The 23,013-nt window shown below is 30.3% G+C and overlaps 1 protein-coding gene and 1 non-coding gene across 5 annotated transcripts in view; both read left to right on the top strand.

The window, feature by feature from the left end:
• TBCK (TBC1 domain containing kinase) overlaps window positions 1-23,013 on the top strand; it is a 159,015-nt gene that overhangs the window by 55,223 nt on the left and 80,779 nt on the right. For all 4 annotated transcript variants that reach the window (XM_039848796.1, XM_039848797.1, XM_039848798.1 and 1 more), the window contains exons 13-20: window positions 1,940-1,989; window positions 2,169-2,298; window positions 3,311-3,409; window positions 5,387-5,449; window positions 5,926-6,052; window positions 7,234-7,284; window positions 8,615-8,698; window positions 11,235-11,320. In XM_039848796.1, coding sequence (XP_039704730.1) covers window positions 1,940-1,989; window positions 2,169-2,298; window positions 3,311-3,409; window positions 5,387-5,449; window positions 5,926-6,052; window positions 7,234-7,284; window positions 8,615-8,698; window positions 11,235-11,320 — 690 coding nt within the window. The remainder of the gene's footprint in view (window positions 1-1,939; window positions 1,990-2,168; window positions 2,299-3,310; window positions 3,410-5,386; window positions 5,450-5,925; window positions 6,053-7,233; window positions 7,285-8,614; window positions 8,699-11,234; window positions 11,321-23,013) is intronic.
• On the top strand, window positions 3,573-3,646 carry TRNAL-UAG (transfer RNA leucine (anticodon UAG)). Its single transcript has one exon. It is a non-coding gene; the product is annotated as a tRNA-Leu (tRNA).

Here is a 23,013-nt window from a genome sequence, read left to right as displayed (position 1 = left end):
TTTTCTTGTTTTTAGGGCAAGAAGGATGACTTCTAAGCTGTTTCAATGTTGGACTAGAAACCAAAACTCCTAGCCTTTTTATTTTAACCATCTGTACCCAAAGCTAAAATGTCTGTCTCTAGGCTGGCAGCCTCCCCCAGCCTCTCTGCAACACACACACATTTCTTCCTTTCCTTGGATTACCATGGTCTCCTCCTGTCTGGCTACCTGTTAATCAGGTGTCCAAGACTTTTCCCATTGTACCCTAAAACCTTAGGCCACGGTTATCAGTGTACTTTAGTGTTAGTTTAACTCCTTTCTAAACCCAGCGTAGGGTCTCATATCACTGTATTTTTCTTATTTTTTAAGACTTTTCCTGTCATTTGATATTTCATGTGTTATATGATAGGATCTCTAATCTGTCATAGGAACAGAAAATTAAAATACATAATTATTACTACATAATACAATATAATCTCTATATAATCTCTTTTAAGAGAAAGAATGTGTATAGTGGACAAAATAAATAGCAATACAAGGCAACAAACAATAAACTACATCTAAAATATGTGGTTTTCATGATTTAATTTTACTCTTAAGTTTTTCTTTAACTTAAATATATTCCAAATTATATGCATACAAGTTAAATGAATAGAAGTCTTCGATTTAACTTCCTCAGTTTTCTTACATTGTCACTTTTAAAATTTAAAATATTTTTTCTATAAATATTAAGAAAAATTATTAACGTTGCTGATTTTAAAGATAATATAGAAACCAAATAATTTTTACCTAATAATTTTTTGTATAAGTATTTTTTACTTTTTTGCCACTAATATGTTAAAATTTTAATTATTAAAAACAGAAAAGTTACTTAAAATTAATATTTATGACTTTCAAGACAGTAAAACTCAAACTTAAAAAAGTGTATATATATAAATAATGCACTGAAACTTGGGGAAATCTTATTTTTCTACTTAGAAGTTTAATCCAAGAAAGAACTACCTAAAAGTTTAAAGGCAAAATAGGATAAGTACATGGCATATGAAATTTTAGAGAGAAGCCAAGCATAATAAATCCAGTGTTTGCCAGATTCTCAGTGTTGGGTAAAAAATTTTTCTTTAGCTTTTAAAAATTCTGGGACTAGCTCCCATGGAGGAGTGCACAACTCTAATCAATAGAAGATCAGTGCTGGCTACAGATAGAGCTTGAACTGCTGTGTCAGTCCCCACAGGAACAGAGATACTTTGCCTTCAAGTTGGAGGTTGAACTGAAGAGCAGATCAGCAGGCAAGGTGGCATTAACTTTAATTACCCTGCTTAGGATGTGTCTAAGATTTTACTTTACTACTGCCTGCCTTCTTATGTTTTTGAGGAATACCAATAATGTTTTTATTGGAGCAATATTAATATAATGACTTTGTGGAAAAAGTGATTAAGAGAATTGAACTTTTATCAATTGATTTATTAGGTATTTGAATTATACATGTTCAAAGTATGATGTGAGAAATTCTTTTGAGTCCTTTTTATTAGCACCTTACTTTTGTCTTAGTTTGTATTAATGTCAAAATAAATCTAACTTGAGCTGTAAGTTAAGCAATATGCATTTAATAACAGTTCATATAATTTAAACCTATTTTATTCATTTATTAAATTTTATACTAATTTTAGTAATTCTGAATTGTGTTTGGAAAATATTATAGTAGGTGTCTAACATCTTCAAGAGACACCTGCAGGTAAAAAAAAAATCAAAATACAAAAAACTATTCTTCACAGATAAACTTAATCACTAGAGGCATAGTATATTTGCATGTTTATGATAGGGATTAATTTTAAATTGTATTTTATACTTCTCTTGGTACTTTTATAAATTCATAATTTTTATATTCTTTTTCCTTTTAAATACAGATCAGCATGTCTGTGTCAAATCTTCATACATAAATATTTTCTTTTTAAATTGGCAGAGATTAAAAGATGTTGGTGGAGAAGCATTTTACCCACTACTTGAAGATGAGTGAGTATATATAGTCTCCATTTACACTTATTTTACTTTTCTGTTCATGTTAGATTGGTAAGAAGCTTAAATATTTTCTTTAAAAGTATTTTGTAAAAAGAACACAGAATATGGTATTTTGATTTTTTTTTAATTTTATACCTTTTGTCAATTTTACTGCCTTTGTTTCTCTTTTACAGCCAGTCTAATTTACCTCATTCAAACAGCAATAATGAGTTGTCTGCAGCTGCCACTCTCCCTTTAATCATCCGAGAGAGGGACACTGAGTACCAACTAAATAGAATCATTCTCTTTGACAGGCTGCTAAAGGTAGGGATTCTAAAATGTAAAGTGTTATAAGAGCCCAAATACAATTTTTGGTAATTCTTAAGGAATCTTGATACCATGAGAAGACTAATTCTTCAGACCTATCTTTTCTGATTTATATTTAATTATAAAAATGATACATATGTGTTCATACTACATAGTATATAAAATTAAAATGTAAAAGCAAGATGCAGGGATATATGCAAAATCATATTAGACAAAAGATTAATATCCTTACTATTTAAAAAACACTTAAAAATCAACAGGAAAAAGCACTAATATTGAAACAGAGAAATGGATAAAGAACATAATAGGAATACGAGCCAGTAAATCTATTCAAAATATTTATCCTCGCTGGGAGTGAAAAAAGAAATTAAATAGGCTTTTTTTTTTTCTTTTGATTACCAAATTAGTAAAGTGAGCAAAGGTGTATTAAGATTAAAACTATCATTTCTTTGGAATAAGTAGAAATCAATTGAAACATTGTGTAAAGTAGTTTGAAAGTATATATCAAGAGCTTTAACAGTATCCATATCCTTTTTTCTAATAATTCTTTTGTAGAACTCACCTCTAAATTACAAATTTACAAAAGGACAATTTTATATGCAAGAATATAGAAGTAGCCATATAATAATAACTTATATTTATTGACTACATTCTATACCACCAGATATTTTACAAAGGGCTGTATATACATTATTTAACCCAGATGAGCTGGTAATATTTTTCTCCACATGACTCATTCATAATTTTCTCAGAGCACAAAATAGAGAGGAATGATTAAAAACAGTAGAATCAGCTCCTCTCTTTGGTTCAATTATACAAAATTTACAGAATATAGGGAACAATTTCACTGCTAACTTATAAGTATTACTAACACCAAAATAATTAAAGATACTTAGAAATTTATTGAAGATCACCTTCAACTTCATCAGTGGTATTTATTCAGGATTTTCTAGGCTAAAAAGTCTACTTGATAATTTGAGACATTTTTCAAATCTTCTTTCATCTGTAGGCTTATCCATATAAAAAAAATCAAATCTGGAAAGAAGCAAGAGTTGACATTCCTCCACTTATGAGAGGTTTAACCTGGGCTGCTCTTCTGGGAGTTGAGGTAAGAAAGAAAAGAGAAGGTTAGAAGTTGGTCATAATAGTGCTAAGGAAGAAGGAAGAAGAGGAAGGTGCTTTCCAAATATATATTTTTCAAGTTAGAAAATTATGTAGTAAAATATGAGCATTAAGAATATTTGGCAATTTTTTTTGGTGGCAGGCAGGCTGGCTCCATAGTATAGTGGTTAGCACGTCTGCTTTAGACGCAGAAGGTCCTGGGTTCGCTACCCAGGTGGAGGCATGGACCAGGCCCCGGGTGCGCAAGGCCCCCCGGGTGTGCCAGGCCCCGGGTGCACACCGTGAGCGTGTGAGAGGAGACACCCCACCTTCATAGATCCAGTTCTTAAGGAAAAAATAGCAACATCCATAGGTCAGGGGTGGAAGAAAGAAGGGGTGGGGGGAGAATATTTGGCAATTTTAAATGCAAGGAATGAAGGAATAGAAAAGACTAGAACAGGAAAATATAATTGAAGGCTTGTTAGATTTATATTATTTAATATGTAATGAGCTTCATCAAAATTATCTTGATTATTTTCCAAATCAGAATATTTTAAGAACATATATATCAGTTATAAGTGTATTATCCTGCCTATAAAGTATGTTTCTTTAGAAGAAGGATTGCCTATTTATAAGTAGTTCTGTCTAAGTTTGGAGAAATCTTCCTCTTCAGTTTGAACCTTGTCCAAAATCGTTAACATAATTTAGTGTCGTTTGGCACATCTATCCCACAAGAACCATGCTGCTAAGACAAATAGCTACTTTTTCTTCTACAACACCTAATCTGTGGCAATGAGGAAGGAGAAGTGTCACAAAATTACTGGGGTGCAGTACTAACAGAGAACTCCGGTGACAGCCGTCATGATATTGGGCCAAATCCTTGCGAGATTTTTTCATTTCCAGTCAATTTCTTTGTCATCTTGCCTTCGTATGGTCCCTTATCAATCTTTTATGTATATTTATCATGCATTTTTTTTCCTGAATCCCCTCAACTATTTTCAATCCTTTTCAACTCCCTGTTAAAATAATTTTCTTTATTTCTGATTCTTTCGATGAGTATCTACAAACTTCTTTGAATTTGGGTGATTGCTTTAGAAGAATGCCTGTCATACATACCATACGTATGTATGCATAGCTAGAATTGTAGAACCATATAATGCTTAAGTTCAAAAGGACTTCTGAGGTTAGGTTGTCCAAATCTGTCATTCTATAGATGTACCAGAAAAATTGATGCAGCAAGTAATGTCATAGTTTAAACCCCAAATGCCTGGCTCTTCCTATACCATTGCAGTAAACCAGAGTTATAATTGTTCCATGCTTGGCCTTATTAAATATGACTAAAATTTGAAGTGGTTTATTCAGTTATTCCTTCAGTAATGATACAACTGAAAAATGTAAATGATTTCTTTAGTCCCATAATGATTCCATAACTACATGACATTTCACTCTTTAATTTCTTTTAAACTTTTGCTTCCTTGTGCTTACCTACCACACCTTTAAATAGTCCCATATTATTTTTGCTTTCATTATCAACTTTAGCAGGAAAATTTCTTATGGGACAGCCCTCCCCCAACCCCAATTTTTAAAAATTTCTTCATAAAACTTACTGTTTGAGATAACAATAAATAGAGAGCAATATGGCTGTGTTGTGTTATGGAGGCTACGCGATTTTGCAAAGCATGCTCATTAGGTAAATGACTCAGCCAATGCATTTTTCTTTTGGTGTATATAATTCAAATGTTCCTCAACAAAATGGCAAATTATCACAGATTTTCATCACAGATTATTAAAAATGTTGAGGATTTTTTTAAGAGGTATACTTTGGATTTTAATATGCCTATCAGTAATTGGGTAGATTTTCAAAGATAGATGTTTATAATAAGTATGTTTTGAAGATAGATGTTTGTAATAAGTATGTTTTGTCTAAATTAATAATTTTTCAAGGATATAATGAATTAATAGTATCCTCTCTTATTTTTTGCAGGGGGCTATTCATGCCAAGTATGATGCAATCGATAAAGATACTCCAATTCCTACAGATAGACAAGTATGGTTTAGATTTTCTTAAACAACCTAAGATAATTTGGCTGAATTTTTTAATTTTAGAAAGGCAAGAGGAACTTTGTTTCTTTTCATTATGAGTACTCACCAACTATCATATGCATAGTTTATGTATTCATAAGCTAGTGAGTTAGTACTGTTCCTTAAAGGAGTTTAGGTCAAGTATCTTTTCTTATTAATTATACTTTTTTATCTGAGGAAATCTTCCCTTTATTTAGTCTAGGTTGTAAAAGGTTTTTTTTTGGAAACTATGATAATACATACTTTTTCAAAAGAAATGGTCTGTTCTTCTTATTCGAATATACAACCTCTCCATTGTTTGCAGAGTATTAATATAAAACACCAGAATTATGTAGTTGATCTATTCTGAAATTTATAATATAATCTCTCCATTTCCTTGCCTTGTGGTTTATTGGAGATCACTCTATTACAGTTCCACCTTATTGTTTTGCTATTTTACAGATTGAAGTGGATATTCCTCGTTGTCATCAGTATGATGAATTGTTATCATCACCAGAAGGTCATGCAAAATTTAGGCGTGTATTAAAAGCCTGGGTAGTATCTCATCCTGATCTTGTATATTGGCAAGGTAACTTTCCTTCCATATTTTTAAGATTTTTTTTGAAGTATTAGGAGCATGCTGCATGACTAAAAATTTTAAAAATTAGAACAAAATATGAAAACATCCTTGACTTTCAGAAAAGTCCATATGAAAGCTATGATCTACTTGTTATATGAGAACTTTTTTTTAACATCTTTTTAAACAAGTAGATGTCACTTAAATGTATGATATGTAATTTGCCATCATGTTAATTAGGAAAGTAGAAAGAATATTTTGTGCAATTGTGATCTTTGTGGGTACACTTTTTCAGTGCTTATGAAAGTAATAAAATAATTTCATATATAAATAAGTTGGGGCTAGTTAGTATTCTTACTATTTAATGATTTGTGATTTATACTTAACGTATTTAAGAATTGGAGAATAGGATAGCACCCTAAACTATTTACTTATTTATCTTTTTAAAAAATATTTTTAATGTTTCATATCCCTGATTCTTACCTTTCTCATTATTATTGTTGTGGTCATTGATAAATTCATAAATGAGAAACCCATTCCACCCAGTCCTATATTTAAATGTGTTAAAATGAACAGTATTTTTAAAAATATTTTAATTAGCTATTAATGGCCAAACTTAAAATGAAGCTGTTATTTTTCCTAGCTCTGTCCATTTTAAAGGAGTTCTATATCTTCCTAACAATTATGGATAGATTTATGTACATTCTTTGAACATGACAACATATGGACAGCATTATTATCAATAAAAGAAATATGTCATATATTTGTATTTCACTTCACAATTTTTAAAGGATTTTTTTCATGATACCAAATAAACATGTAAGACAAATCTCCTTCTCCCAGATGAGGAAACACTCCTGGAGGTGTTAAGTGATTGACAAGAATTCACAGGGTCAGAGATGGAAATACGTCTTAAGCCTCTTATCAATTTTACATTTTCCTTGTAGTATATTTTCTCTCTTCAACTCATAATAATGTTGATAATAATAATAGCTGATTTGTTTTGGGCATGTACTTTGTGCTAGTCACTATCAGTTACTCCCCGCAATAATGCATAAGGTGATATATTTCTGGTTGAGTATATTTAATGCTTAATCTTTGTAGAGGTGGAGCAGAAAACTGGATAAAATATATATTTACAATTCTACTGAATTTTATTTATTCGAATTCTTTTCTACAATCCCTCCTATCAGGTCTTGACTCACTTTGTGCTCCATTCCTATATTTAAATTTCAATAATGAAGGTAAGCCTATTCATCATTTAAATAACCATGATGCGTATCATTCTAAAATATTTTACTTAAGCATGAAAAGCTTTTGTTTTTGTCATAAGGTTCTTGCTTTCTTTCCAGGAGATACCGTAAATTTCTGTGAAATCTGTTAGATTAATTTTAGAGGATGTGAATAATTATTTTATTATTGGAGCATTTCAGTTGTGACCAGGCAATGATTAGAGATTTAGGGAGAATATGATGGATTATTCCAATACTTTTATCTGCATTGGTGACCTATTGGTGTTCTAATATGAAACATTGGAAAAAATTTTGACTTCTTTAGAAATTAGTTTTAGTCTATGTATACTTTCTAAACAATGTGTAAAGAAATCGCTGTTGGTCTTGGATCTCCAAAGCCTGTCATTTCAACTACACCTCCTTAATGGAGACTTTTCTTATTCTCCCTCCTAAACCCACCACTTTCTATTTCAGGAGTATATTTGTATATATTTTGTATACTAGTTATTTATATACTAACATAGTAACCCTTTCTTTGGTTAGCAGCTTTTTTTAATGATTGTTTTTTGTTTGTTTTCCATTCCTTTGTTACAGTATCTTTTTTATAGATTTTTTCGTAAATATTTGTTAAACTTAACTGCCTCAAATCTCTAATAATATCACATATAGAAAGTACTATATATAGTATGAATCTCTGGAAGCCTCAGTCTCCATTTTTTCAAATTCTATCTATTTTATGTCAGATTTTGCATAGATTTATGGAAATGAGCAGAGATAACATAATCCCAGAGAACTAAAATTTCACAATTTGAATTGCTTTAAAAATGCACTGTTCTATAATATAATTGCTCTTTATCTAGACTAGAATTTGCTATGTTTAGTTAGGTATGGTCCATTATCACACATATTGATCCAAGAATAGTAAACAATCTGTGTTTGAAAGAGCAATTAAAACTAGTGTTCCTAAATTGAAGTTCTGAGTCTTTTTTTGTTTGCATCAACAAAAATCAAGGATCTGGAGGTTTCTATAGCTCATTAATAATGATCAAGTTTAAAGATAAAAAAATTGTAAAGTTCAGATAAGAAAGGTTATTATTATTGTGGGATAACGATTGCTGTAGTAGTTTAAAATTAGAAAGTTAGTAGCTGGTTATCTTGTGTTGTCCAAAATGTTTAGTTTTAAAGAGCAGAGGGGCTTTTCACCCCTAATTTGTGTTTTCAGTTATTAAAAATAATTTTGTTTAATATTAGATTCAAGAATGTATAATAAGTGACTGAATGACTACTGATAATTTTTCCCATTAACTAATTTGTTATATGTCTTTGTCTTATTCTTTCTTAGCCTTGGCTTATGCTTGTATGTCTGCTTTTATTCCCAAATACCTGTATAACTTCTTCTTGAAGGACAACTCACATGTAATACAAGGTAAGCAAATGTCTTTTCTTGTCTTTTCAAGGGAAAGTACTTATGTCAAGTAACCAATACTCAATCAAATTTATGATTTTGACTCAATATCAGGTGATCATCCTCACTAAAACCAATGAAGATATCATTAAATTTAGTCTTTCCTCCACGTCCACAAAGAATTATAGTATTTTTCTAATATCTATCTCAGTCTAGTATAAATTTAGATGTGCTAGTTTAAGAAAATGAAAGTCCTGCTATTTGTCTCTCACAATTACAGGCATGTTCATAGCTCCATGTGTCTATAGTGTAGATAGAGGAAATTTCATAAATACCTTGATTTTTTTATTGTTAAATAGCATTTAACCTTACATAGGTCACCTATCAGAAAATATTATTTGGGGGGTTATTTTATGTCTCTAGATATGTATCTTCCATATTATAGATCACAATTAGAGTGTTTTGTGAACATTTTAAAAGTCAGTATAATATTTCTGGAATCCTTTGTTTTATTCTGACTACTGGCCTTTCTTTCTTTAGCTACCCTTAAATTCTATCAAGTTGGTTTACAAATCAAGGGGCATATGCATTTCAATTTTTTTTTTAACTTACTCAAGGGACCTTTTAAATGCATTTTTGAAATGACCATGAAATATGACATAGTGCCAATTTCATTGGTTCTATCTTATCTCCCCCTTTCAAGTAAGAATTTTTTTGAATATAACAAGCCATACTATAAATTATTCTAAAGCCTGCCCAGAGCGACCAAAACTTATGCTAGTCTTATAGCTTATATTTACATATATTAAATGATATGATATATAATTACATATAATGTAAATGTTTACATATATTTATTTGTGTGTATTATTTATAACACATATTTAAGCCCAGCCATGAATGTTTGGCAGAACACGAGGAAAATGTTTTCATGACAGACTAGGATTCCTCAGTGGATCCTTAATTAGTCATGTAATCTCACATAGTAATTATCTTTTATCAGGCTTAAATAAGAATGACACTTAGTAAACTGGAGGATAGATTTGGAAAATTGCCTGAGATATGATTTTTTGTTTTAAAATCAAGCATGCGTTTAAAAAGTTAATAACTACACTCTTTCATCAAAATGCAGTTGAATTATGATTGTTGATCTTACATACCTCTGGCTCCTAGATAAATTATGACTGTAAACATATCTTTGCTAATTGGAAGGAGATAAAAAGTAGTTAAAGTTAAACCCCAAAGTTTCCTGGGACCTTGGGCTATGTCCTAGATCTTCACTTTAATCTATAACACTTGAAGCTGGTATGAATTCTACCTTTTTTTGTTTCAGAGGAAAATATGAGACAATGAATAGATAGAAAGATTTTTGTTGCATTAGAGTAAACATCACATCATGAAAAATTATTAATCAAATACCCATTCTTTATCCAGCACCCATAGGTAAAAATTCACATTAGATATGGAATTTAGCTTTATCATGGTATTGAATGCAGTACCACCTCACCTTTTTTTTTTTTATCTTGATGCTCCTCTTTGTAAAATATGTGACGTTGCTTATAGGTAAATAATTACAAAATACATTGTGGCCATTAGAAGCAAAGTTTTAATTGAGGAAAATAGAGGAAAGCTACTTGTACTAACAGGTTGTCAAGGATTTTGTACTATTTCTTGAAATATTAAAAAAAAAAAAATTTAAAAAACTGACCAAAAAGGCAGACATATTTGGAGCTTATTTTTACCAAATAATTGGTTTGGAAAATTGATCTATAACTTTATTAAAGAAAGGAGTTGAAATTATTAAGGGAATGTTTTCATTGAGTTATTGTCATTTCAATCTCAAAAAGAAAAAGTTGAGCTTTTTGCAATATGTTTTAATTTTTGTAATATGTAATAAATGATGGTTACTTGCCTTTGAGTAGATTATTACAAGTATGTTGTTTAGTATGTGATGAGTAAATCGGCAATAATAATAAATTATTGAAAGAATGGAAAAAAATAAGAAAATATTTTTCGTAGTCCACCTGAACCCTGTAATTACTGACTGTATGCCTGTTTTCTGATTAACATGATGTTAATTCTTATTCCTAATATATCAAATGCTGAATGGTAAGAAATTAGAACTGGAACAAATGCCTACATATGTATATATAAACAAATTTGAGGCATAATTATTCTATTTGTTACTGCTAATAAAGTGTTTTTCCTTATTTATCTGTTATACTGTCTGATCATAAAATAAATGTAAGACATTTAATATCACTAGAGAAAATGTATTTATGGAACTTAATAGGAAAACATTGTTCATCGTGTGTATAATTTGTGATTTGAGAAATGAACTGATAGCTCTGAAGGTAGAAAGTAAGTTGCATCATAATTTGTTGATATATTTGATCATTAGCAGTAAGTGATTAAAGTGGTAACAAAACGAAATTATCTATTAAACTTGTTTTTTTCATGAAGTTAAATTTCATTCAAAATATTAACTTATGTGAATTTAATATTTATTTGAGGTACTCGGTAAAAACGATTGTCTTAAACTTTATTGTCTTTTCAGAGTATCTGACTGTGTTCTCTCAGATGATTGCATTCCATGATCCAGAGCTGAGCAATCATCTCAATGAGATTGGATTTATTCCAGATGTAAGTACTTGGCGTGTCAATTAATATGAGGTAAAAAATAAAGAAAAAATTGGCAGTACAAAAGAGTTCTGTTTTTAGTTTTGTTATCAGAAGTCCATAGTTTAACAAGTTTCTGTTATTAATTATAGCCTTCTGTTATAAAGTCTGTGTGGTTACCTTCCATATTCTCCCTTTAAGGGGAAGTGTCTTATTTTCCTTAACGTACTTTATACTATCAAATTATTTTGAAAAACCCCTTAGTGGTAGTGTTATTTTAAACTAAGCTGTGGATTTTCACTTGGATTTTATGATATTTGGGCCTATTTTTTGAAGAAGTAGGAAATTTGAACTTAGTGAATTCTTTAGTAGCTCCTTTTGTGTTTTGCTTGATATGTTACCTTGGGAGCTTTGCCAGATTTTGGCTTACTTCATTAACTTCTCAGTAGTTCATATTAAGCTAAAAGTCAGAGTTGACTTGCAAAGGTTACCCAGGGTGTGGCTTATCCTGATATTCATCTGCGGTACGTGACATGGAACCAAGCCTCTTTTAAGAGGAAGTTGGAATATAGTATCATATGTTTTTGTAAACCTCAGAAATGCTTTTTGAGGTAGAGAGCTCCTTATTCTTTCTTAACCTTTGTTTCTTCATCATTCCTTTCCTCTTAAGGCTTATTTTCAGAAACCAGTATATAAATGGTCAAGATTAGGGGTGAAAAAAATGTTTATATTAATATTCCATTAATATATTTAAATTGTAAGAGTAATACTTATAGTATAAATACTTACAGAGTGCTTTGAAGTTAAAAATACTTTCATAAATGTTATTTCATTTGATTCTCCAAACCAATCTGTAAGGTGTATGGAAACAGATAATTTCAGTTGTTTAATTAATAAGAAATTTAGTATTTGAGAAGGTAAGAAAACTAAAAATTTAATTTACATCATTTACAGAACTAAAAATTTAATTTATATCATTTGACAACCCTCTGCCCCTAGTTTAGTTCATCTTCCGCTGGGAGAATGGAGACTAAAACATAGGTGTACTTACTCCTAGATCATTATTCATTACTGTGATGTGATCATCAGGCCTAAAGTAACTATCCTTAACATATATACTGTCATTTGTTTCTAGGGTTATGGAGAAACACCTTTTATTTGAATGCATGGTTTATTCAATGAATGCTCCAAAAAGAATATGTACAGATTATAAAACAAACAGATATAAAATAAGGACAAGCCCAATTATAATATGGATACAAATGAAAAACTTTATAAAAAATTAACCGGTATATGTATTTTTATATTAAGTATTTATTTTTATATAGCCCCAACTTTCTTGTTTTACATTATAAATGTGAGGCCTAATACAAGACAATATTATATTAAATCTTACGGCTGGAATTAAAGAAATTATAGAGGTGCTGACAACCGAGTCGGTAATGGTGTTAGATTTTTTGAGGGAAAAAATATTAATAACTAAGAACAGACTAAAAGAAGAGATAATTGCATTCAGAAATTTTTTTGAAAGCATCTAATTGTGCTCAATGCTGAACAGAAAAGTACCATTTATGATAAAAAATAAATACAGAATTATAAAAGTCTGTTAAATCCTTAGACATATTCATGAATATAGATGATATTAAGAAAAGAATCACAAAAGAAAAAGTAATTTATCTTTGCTTTAGTTATTCAGAAAAATCGAATTCTGAATGGTGCAAGAAGCAATGGTGAGCAGAAAACATTGTAAAAGCATAATTGAACACCTATTAAGTGTTTACTGTGCGCCAAAAGCTGCTCCACTGTCTTTAAACACCTTTCATCTAATCCTCACAAGTCTGTAAATCTAATCAAACAATGACTATTAAATGTTTATATGTAAAATTAATTTGGAAAAAGCTAACAAGATGGAAATAAAATTCTAGATGACAATGGTATGAAAGGTTTAAGAGTTGGTAAGACTTCAGCGTAAAAAAGTTTTCTAATGTTTTTTTCATCGTTTGAGGGTAAAATAAATATGCTTATTATAATTAGACATCAAGTCAGGGATCCTTTCAGATTTGGGACTTGATTTTACCTTATTTAAATCTATAACTAAGCCAGTTACTGTTTCATGGGTACTGGCAGAATACACAAGACTCCTGGGATCAGAGATGAAGAACTTTATCACTCACAGCATAGCAAGCAGCATGAACATAAGCATTTTCTGTTGGTTCTCGTTGCCCCCAAATCCCACTGAGATACAGTAAAGTGTTCAGATGATACCTACCTATGCAGTGTATTACGTTATAGGAGAGAAATCCTGAATTTAGGGAATTTGAATTTTTAAAAAATTAACAGTAAGCATACCCATTCTTTGCTCTGAAGATAGAAAAAAACTATCTTTTTCTTCCAAGGCTATAGGAAAATCTGTCCTTTGCTGCAAAGGGAGATTCTATTTCTGTTTTCCAAGGTTATTTTTATACAATCATATTTTAAAAGATAATCCAGGACAAAGAGCGGTCACTGCCTCTGTTCACAAAATAATACAGAAGTACAAGAATGCATATTAAAATTTTAATGGTAATCACTAAAAGAATAGAAAGAGAATGTATAAGTTTTAAAACAATTAAAGGGGTATATGTGGAACAAAGAAAAGCCAACCAATTGTGTGAAAACAAAGAACATAGAAAGAACATAAGCTAATTAGATTGCCTGATAAAGGAAATTTTCAGATATTTTTAAAAATCCATCTATATATCTATTTATAAAAGATAAACATAAACATAAAAATGTAAAAATATTTGCCAAAAAGGAGATAAACATATATCAGGCAAATATTAACCAAAAGAAAATTGATACAGTGATATTAACATAAACCAGTAAAACAGAAAAGAAAGCACAAACCAGATCTCCTCATGTACGGAATTTAGTATGTGACAGAGATGACCTTATAAATCAATTAGAAAAGGAAAGATTATTGAATAAATAGCCCTGATATTATTAGGTAACTATATGGAGAAGAGATGAGAATCAAAGCTCAACCCCACATCATACATAAAAATAAACTCTAGATTGACTAGAAGATCTATATTTGGAATGTCATATTTATAATTTCCATATTGAAAGGAATTCTTATAAAAGTTATAGAAAGTGGAACATAAAGTTTAAAAAGAGAATTTGAATTGAGAAGTTCTACAAAGGAGTCTTCCATTCTATTAATAATATTATTTTGATTTTAAATTTTTTGAAGCAGTCATGGCAAAATGTTAACTCTGGGTAGAGAGTTCATTGGTATTTGTTAAATATTCTGCTACACAGGGTGAGTTAATTCAATAATTTTGACAGAATATATTTATCCTATTTATGCTTCCCTTTATGACCCCCTCCTATAATTACTGTGGCATTTTTGTGTAACTCCTTATAAAAACTCCTCAATACCAGTATTACTATGAAAGTATTGTTATTCTTATACATAGTGTGATTAGTCTTAAGAGACATTCATAAGTCATGCAGAATGAAGGACAATTGCTTGTGGGATAAGAATGTTCAGTTCATAACAAATACTGAGCATACCTGTACCCCCGTCACTGATTACCTGCAGTAACCCCCAAATGATTGTAACAATGAAATGCTTACATGTATTTCTGAAAAATGACTCTGCATATATTTCCAATTACACTCTGGAGAATGGTTCTACCACTGTCTCTTGTCACAGGGAATGGACAAAAAGTATTTAAAAAAGAAAATTAAATTGTTAATAGGAAGATTGTTTCTTGAAGTCTTTTATCCTGTTTTTTTTAATGTTTATTTGTTTTATTATTTTGTTGGCCTGTTTCTTAAGTCTGTGGACAATATGAAAATGTTGAAACTATTTTTGAATATAACTTTGAAAACAGATCTCATGTTTTTAATGTAGAGGTTGTTGGCAAATAGTAGTATGAAGGGGTGTGATGAAGTGGAGAATTTTCCTAACATTTTTCTTACTCTATAATCACTTATTTTTAGTCACATCTCATTAGTTTGTGCAGTGTTTCTCTTTTCTCTTCTTGAATTATTGTCTTCATTGTTCTACCTTTAATTTTTTAGAGCACTTTCTATGTCTCTGACAAAACAAGTGATGATTCCTCAAGGGGAAAGGTGGGCACTTTGGTAATAAGATCCCAAACTGAGTTTCCTGCTCAATAACTAATCCTATCAAAGTAAGCCCTCTTTAGTCTCCCATCATTGAAAGCAGACTCCCGTTGCAGGAAAGATTGTGATTTCTGGCTCCTTTCCATTTGCTTTGGTCACAGAATTCTGAATACTGAACACTGCTAAAACTTGAATAGTTAGGAATATTGTGCACTGATGTGATACTTAGATTATATATGTCATGGTAGTTATATGATTTACATATAAATAGTGCAAGTAATGTGTATTTGGCAAAATTGAGGCCACAGTGATTTTTATCATTTTTGTCTTGGTATATGTTTCTGCTTCTGAAAATATACCAGGCCTTTGAGTTGAGAACAGGAAAGTATGCTGCTTTATTCTTAAAGAAACTGTTTTCCTGAAGTGCTATGAATAGCATTCAACTTGCAAATTATGAAAAATTGTAAAGAGAAATGATACTGTATCTTAGTTCTCTATGTGCTTTTTGAACCTACTGTCGCTGCTAAAGATAAAGCTTACAAATTCAGTGATAAGCAAGTACACTGGCAAAATCATTGTCATTTAACTGCAATTTTAATAGATGCCTGTACTACTAGTGATTTTCTCCTTCCTTAAAAGTTGATCACTATCATTTTCAAAATTTATATTCAGCTGACTTTGTACTAACAGAAAATGTGAAAGGATTGCTCAGAAATATTTATATATTTATTTGTTTTCTTTATTCATTTGTTCAGTTGTTCTTTCATTACTGGCCTTCATGTTATTGTTACATGAAGAAATTTTAGATTTTAATCTAAAGAGGAGACTACTGACAATGAGGTTTTTAGATTTTATCAAGATGTTACAGGATAAATAAGGAAATAAACCTTATTTATAATCTTCCATAACAAGAATCTCCACTAACCTGTCCTAGTATATCTGTGATGTGCTGGAATGTCCTTTTGTTTGGCTACTGCTATGATGTCCCTGACATTAGTCCTAACTCCATTCTATTGAACTTGGATTCTCGAAGGCCCTTGAAATACATAAGGCTTATTGAGCTCTCTTTCTTATGGAGCTTAATTACCTTTCAGAAAGGGCTCATATCTTAGAAAACAAAGGCCTATTGATTCCATGGAGATGATAAAGTAGTATATTGGTAACTTCTTTCTAAGAACACATACATACAAGTTAAATATTCAGCAAGTTTTCTGATTTAGTAAATCCTCACTTGAATCCCCACACTGTTTCCAACTTAATATATCCTTATACTGGTTGAGAGTCATGTGAAAGGAAGAATAACAATGGTTCTCAAACTTTTTGATCTCAGGACCCCTTTACATTTTTAAAATTATCAAGGATCACAGGGAGTGTTTTTTCATGTGGGTTTTATCTGAATATTTACTGAGACATTTAAAAAGATTTATGTATTAGTTTATTTAAAATGACAATAACAAAACCATTGCATGCTAACCAAAAATAACGTTTTTCTGAAAAATAATTGTTTTCCAAAACAAAACAAAAAAATGGAAAAGTGATATTGTATTATATTTTTGCAATCTATGCTTAAATAGAAGAAAGCTGGGTTCTCATATCTGTTTCTGAATTCAATTTGTTGTGATATATTGTTTTGGTTAAAGTGTATAAAGAAAATCTGGCCTTATTCAGACATGTAGTTTCATAGGGCCTTTTCAGACAGTGGTAATTTCTTAGAGCTTATTTGCATTGTAGAATCTAAAGTCATATCAATGCAATTTTCATACCATTACATTCAAATCCATTGGTTTATCTTGCACTTTGAATGGCTCTTTCACCCATGCAACATTTGTAATGCTATGCATTGGTCATTTGGTAAATAATCGGTTCACTGAATTATGCATATCTTTAAACTATGAAACATGTCATTATACAACAAAAAAAATCACGTTCATTAATATCACTACTGATGTCATCCAAAAAGTCTTTAAGTATTGGGAAGCTGCCAAGCTTAGAATGGCAGATATGCTTTTCCAAACTTCCAATCTTCATCTGACAAGCTAGAAATTTTTCTTGAAGTGATAGGCTCAGGTCATTCATATTTTAAGAAATGTCTGCTAAATATTCAAGCTTGAAAAAAAAAATCATTGTTTATATGTCATTCTTTCAAGTAAAAAATGCTATTTCTTGAAAAAAGCACCTGTATTGACTTACAGGTCAAATGATTGTCCAAGCACTTTTTCTCAAGATAACCATTGTACTTCTGTACACAGCACAAGTGCTTTATGCATACTTCTCATTTTGTTTCATGAAACATTAAAAATATGTTAACGAAATAATTTTTACTTTATAAGGATATGACTTTAGTGCCACTATCTTGATTTATGATAAGGTGGCAGCAGTTTTATCCACCAATAGCTTTGAATTCATGGACCTCTGAAGGGTCTTGAGGATCTCCAGAGATCTGTGACCACGATTTGAGAAAGCAAGTGTAGAGACTAAGCACTCATATGCTGGTGTCAAATGTGCCAGGATTCTAATCCTGACTCTTCAGTTTACTAGCTAAATACTTATGTTAGTTTCTCTTATTCACAGTCCTCTTATTGTTAATGTTGATTACAATAAATTTTCCCTCATAGGATTATTATGATGATTAGATGAGATGATACATATAACCTTTTCTACACAGTTCAGGTACACAGTAAGTGTTAAGGGGTTAACCGTTATCGATGTTATTTTATTTATTAGAGTCTGATCATGTTGCACTATTTCTTTGGTTATATTTATATAATTTACAATTAAACAAGCATTATATCACAAGCTATAATGAACATATTATTTTGCTGCCTCAGTTAATGAATACTTTGCCAGAGGAGATATGATAACAAAAAAAAACTAATAACAAAACTTTCTTATTTGTCTGAATTAGTGAGATTGCTACTTGTCATTTTGAATTTTAAATTTTTTTTATTTGTTTGTTTTTAAGGTACTTTTATATCTCCCAAAAAGCGCTGCGTGGCATGTTTTACAGTCTTTTTTGCAAAGTAAATTGAATTTAATTTTCCTTGAAAAAAAATTTTTATACTCAATGAGATAATTGAAAGATACTCTGGAAATATAGCGAATGCTTCCCAAAAATGATAGTGTGGATCACAGAACCATCAAATCGTCCAAATGATTTTATTATTAATTTCTACTTTATAGTTTTCCAGTTCAATATTGTAAGTCAAGTAAGAATAAAATAGATATGTTTTTGCAGTTAATTTGTTTTTTATTTGATTCCTTTCTTTTTCTTTTAGGGAAATCATTATTTGCAGAAGATGTAACTAATGTAATCTCTGCTATACAAGGAAAAGAAAATTAACCATTTGCCATCTGGGCCAATGGATCTTTTTAATTATTTTTATATGTTTAAGTCATTTTTTGAATAATTTGTAGAAGTAGAAAAAAGGCGTAGTACAAAATAACTTTATTAAAAATTTTAGTAAAAATTTAAATATAACAATGCCCAAATTTTCTGTGTATTCCTCTTTTGGAAAATATATATATATGAAATGTGTAATAACCTTTGAACTTACTGCTCATCTGTTATGCATGAACCTGGATGGAGTATATTCATCTTGTAAAGATTGATTCCAGATTTTAAATACATCTCTAATAGATTCTGGCTTATTTCTGATTCTCTAATGCTTGCATGGTCAAAACACAATTATGAAGACAAAACATTGACAGAGTTCATAACTTTTTTGAAAAACAGCTATCTTTTTTTGTCCCATAATTATAAAATATTTTCATTTTTAGATTTATGAGCACAAATTAGAATGATAAATCTAAAGTTTTATTTTCTTTCTAATCATCTGTTTTCTTCCAGTCATGTTGTAAACACATCTACCTTTTCTATTTGTCCACTTAAATCATATCAAATATTGTTGCAGAAATATCATTTAACGGTTTCTCACACATCTTTTTAGAAATAGGATGGTCCAGGATGATGTTGCAAAATATTATGTGATGAAGTCTTTCCCAATGAATGGCTAACTTATTGTGTTCTTGTGTTTAAGGCAGTTCATCTAAGATTTCATCACCAGAGCACTCACACTTTGAAATTTCACTTATATGACCAGTATTACTAGTTTACTAGAGTCTAGAATACAACTACTAATCTTCTGGTTGGCCTAATAATTGTGACATATTATACTCTGTCAGTTTTCTTTTCTTTGCTAGTAATGGTGGAAAATGAAAAATTCTGAATTCTCTCCTGTGTTCATTAAAAACTTTATAGACAGTAATGATGGTATCTCCATACATTTTTATATCTTCTTGAAAGACAATGTAATACACAATATGGAAAATGAAAGATTGTATAATAGCGATGATTTATTTTAATACCGTACCATCCTTTAATGCAATTCCATCATTCTGGGTATTTTTTTTATTACTTTAGTCTTTTTTAGCATAGTTGGGAATAGCTGATGAATAATGATGAATAACTTTTACTTTGATAAAAGAATAAAATATATCATGATATAAGAAATATAAGATCACCAAGATTTCAATAATGTATTAGAGTTAGACAAGGATCCCATGGAGCTATATGGTAATTATAGAATGAATTTTAATATTTTCCTCAAAAGAATAGGTAAATTTCCTCTTTATTTTTTGTTCTACTTTAAAAATACTGAAATATCAATCCTCACAAATAGTTAGAACTGCTCAAAAAAGAATCTCAAAATCTAAAAGTGAGTTCTCTATACCCTGCAGGTTAACGAGATACAGTATAGGCAACAGTGTTGAATGGGTATTGTAAACTGCCCTCCCCAACTTCTGTCCCTCTACCACACTAACATTTATTTTTTAACAGAAAGGTGGACTCATTTGAAAATAAATAATGAAGAAGAGAGAGAGAGAAAGGGAAACAAATAAAATAACCACTTACAAAAACAGAAACAAAAAACAGTATTCTGTTATCTCACAGATAACAGACATGATCTTACTTTGAAAAATGAGCTCACCAAAGAAAAAAAAAAGAGTTCAAAAAATGGATTTCAGGATTTCAAGTAAACTGATAAAGCCCAAAGAAATTTTAAAATATATTAATAGTCCCATTAAAACAGAAAAACCAGAATAAAAGTATAAACCCAGTCAATGACATAGTGAATAGTTTTGAGGATATCATACAGAATAAAATGGAAAAGGATAAATATACTTAAATAATTGCAAAGAGGATTTCAGGTAAGATTTCACAGCAACATTCATAGAGAATGGTGTATAAATTTTTAAGAGAAAGTTGACTGAAGAATGCATAATAGCCAAGTTGTCCTTCAAACATAAATGTAGCAGATAGGCATTCTAAAACATGCAAGAGTTTAGGGAATACAACCCCTAGTAGCTTATTTTAAAGAATATAAAAATAAAAATAGATGATGAAATTCAAGCAAGAAGATGTTGAGTAAAACTAAACTCAAGGAACTGGTTAAAAGGACAAGGTAGATCATTAAATCCATTTAAATATAGGGCTAATACTAAACAACTGTGCTAATTATGTTATAGCATAGAATGTAAATGTTATAAACCTTAATGATGTAAAAGTAGTACATAAAAATTGAGGTATTAGAAATCAGAGAAGGGATAGAAAGTATAAAGTACTAATTTTTTCATCTTTCAAAACAGGTAATTAATAGATAATATGCTCGAAAATGTAGTTCAACTTTAACTAACCTTCAGAAACCGATATATCTTATGGTAAAATAACAGAAATTTGTTTTACTTATTTTTGTTTTTTCTTAAGTTTATTTAGTACTTCTAAAAAATAGCAAGTGTAATATAATCCATGTTTTCTACAAATTTTATTTATCTAAAATTTTAGCTTTATATGCACAGAAATATATTAAGAGTAATGTTTATCGCATATAATTTGGGGGTGTTAGGATTTGAGGATTTTTTAAATGATTTCCTTTTTATTTTCTTTTCCTTTTTTCTTTTTCTTTGTCCTTTTTTTTTTTTACATTTTCTTCATCATAGGAAGTTCTATAACAGTGCTCCTCTGGAATGATCCAAGACTAAAATTACAAAGCAAGCTTTTTGAGTGTGTTCACAATAAGTATGTGTTTGAGGTAATTTACCCACAGTGTAGAGTATATAGTGTAATATTAACAGGTAATATAGAAAAATATAACTCATTTCCATCTTCTCTGCCATCCTTACATTGTGTAAAGAACAACAGAGTAGCAGTGAGAAGTTCTGTATTCTAGTGCCCACTTTATAACTTATATACCTGTGACCTTGGACATAGTGACCTACTTTGAGCCTCAGGTGGCTCATGAATAAATTAGGAAAAGTAATAGTACCTACCTTGACTGCTCACAGGACTCTTGTGAACCTCAGATAAGTTGAAATAAATAAAAATGTTTTATAAAAAATGGCGATGATATAATATGAGCACACGTTATATAAGGAAAGACTTAGATCCAAGTTTCAGGTCTCAAACCAAACATATCACCAGAGTATAAAGAAGGCAAAAACTTACATCATCATTGGGAGATCTATGATTAGTAATCTGTAGAATGCCAGGTGATTTAGACATATATGAAAATTTCTGAGTGTCAGAAAATAGGAAACATATATCCTGGAAGGTCTAGTTCTATAAACTTGACCCTGGGAAAGTATAGATGGTATCGAGTCAATATAGTCATTAATGTGCCAGGAAGTCTGTTCTAGACTCCTTTATTTCGATTGTGTTTTCACAGTATGAATCAAGTGTTCATAGTTCTCTGCATCTGCAATAGCACCTAGCATAATAGTTTTTATATAAGAATACAGTAATATAGGATGCTTTATTTTAACAACAAATAATCTTTGCTTCAGGATTACTGGTTCACAAAAATATCAGAACATAATTTTTTTTTCTATTTAAAATATTCTAAAGAGTTCTGTGAATCACTTCGTTGTCTTATAGATTTATAATCCTCACTTTATGACTATTGGCCCCTTATTGCTGGTTATGGAAATAAAGACAGGTTTTGTACTTGAGGGCATTTCCTCAAGATTCCAAACAATAGAAGACCAAGAATACTGTTAACTAAGAAGAGCTTTGTAGTACTGCTTTTGCCTGTACTACATATTTTTTTATTTACATGAAACCCTTTCCCATTTCACTGAATTTATCCTTATTTAGCATAAGCTATCATCTTTCTTCATTGTTGAAAAAGATAATGGTCTTTTGAAAATAAGTGGTAAATTAGAATACAAATCTTGTATTTTCTTGATTTTTGTGAATTTTTTGTGTCAAGTCATGTTATACTATATGTAGTTAAGAGGACAGTAGTCAGATATAGACAAAAAAAGGATCTTGTAAAATTTGGAAAATAGAAGAAAAAGATTTTATGTAAGAATATTTTAAATATTTTGAACTCAGAGAGCTGAAATGGAATTGAGGAATGTTGATTATGAGAGCCAACAGGATGTAAATACTTCAGCCTTCTTAGGCTATGCCTAGCTTTAAATGAGTTTACCTCCATCTGTAAAATAACATCTACAATTCCTCAGGCTTAGGATTCTCTTCTTTTTACCTTCTACCCCTACCCTCCTTATTCTAACAAAACTTGTATATCTTTTGTTAGATGGCTTCA

The sequence above is a fragment of the Pteropus medius genome, unplaced genomic scaffold (genome assembly GCF_902729225.1).
Source record: "Pteropus medius unplaced genomic scaffold, Ma_sr-lr_union100, whole genome shotgun sequence".
Taxonomy (NCBI): domain Eukaryota; kingdom Metazoa; phylum Chordata; class Mammalia; order Chiroptera; family Pteropodidae; genus Pteropus; species Pteropus medius.
This window is presented reverse-complemented; position numbering and strand designations above follow the sequence as displayed.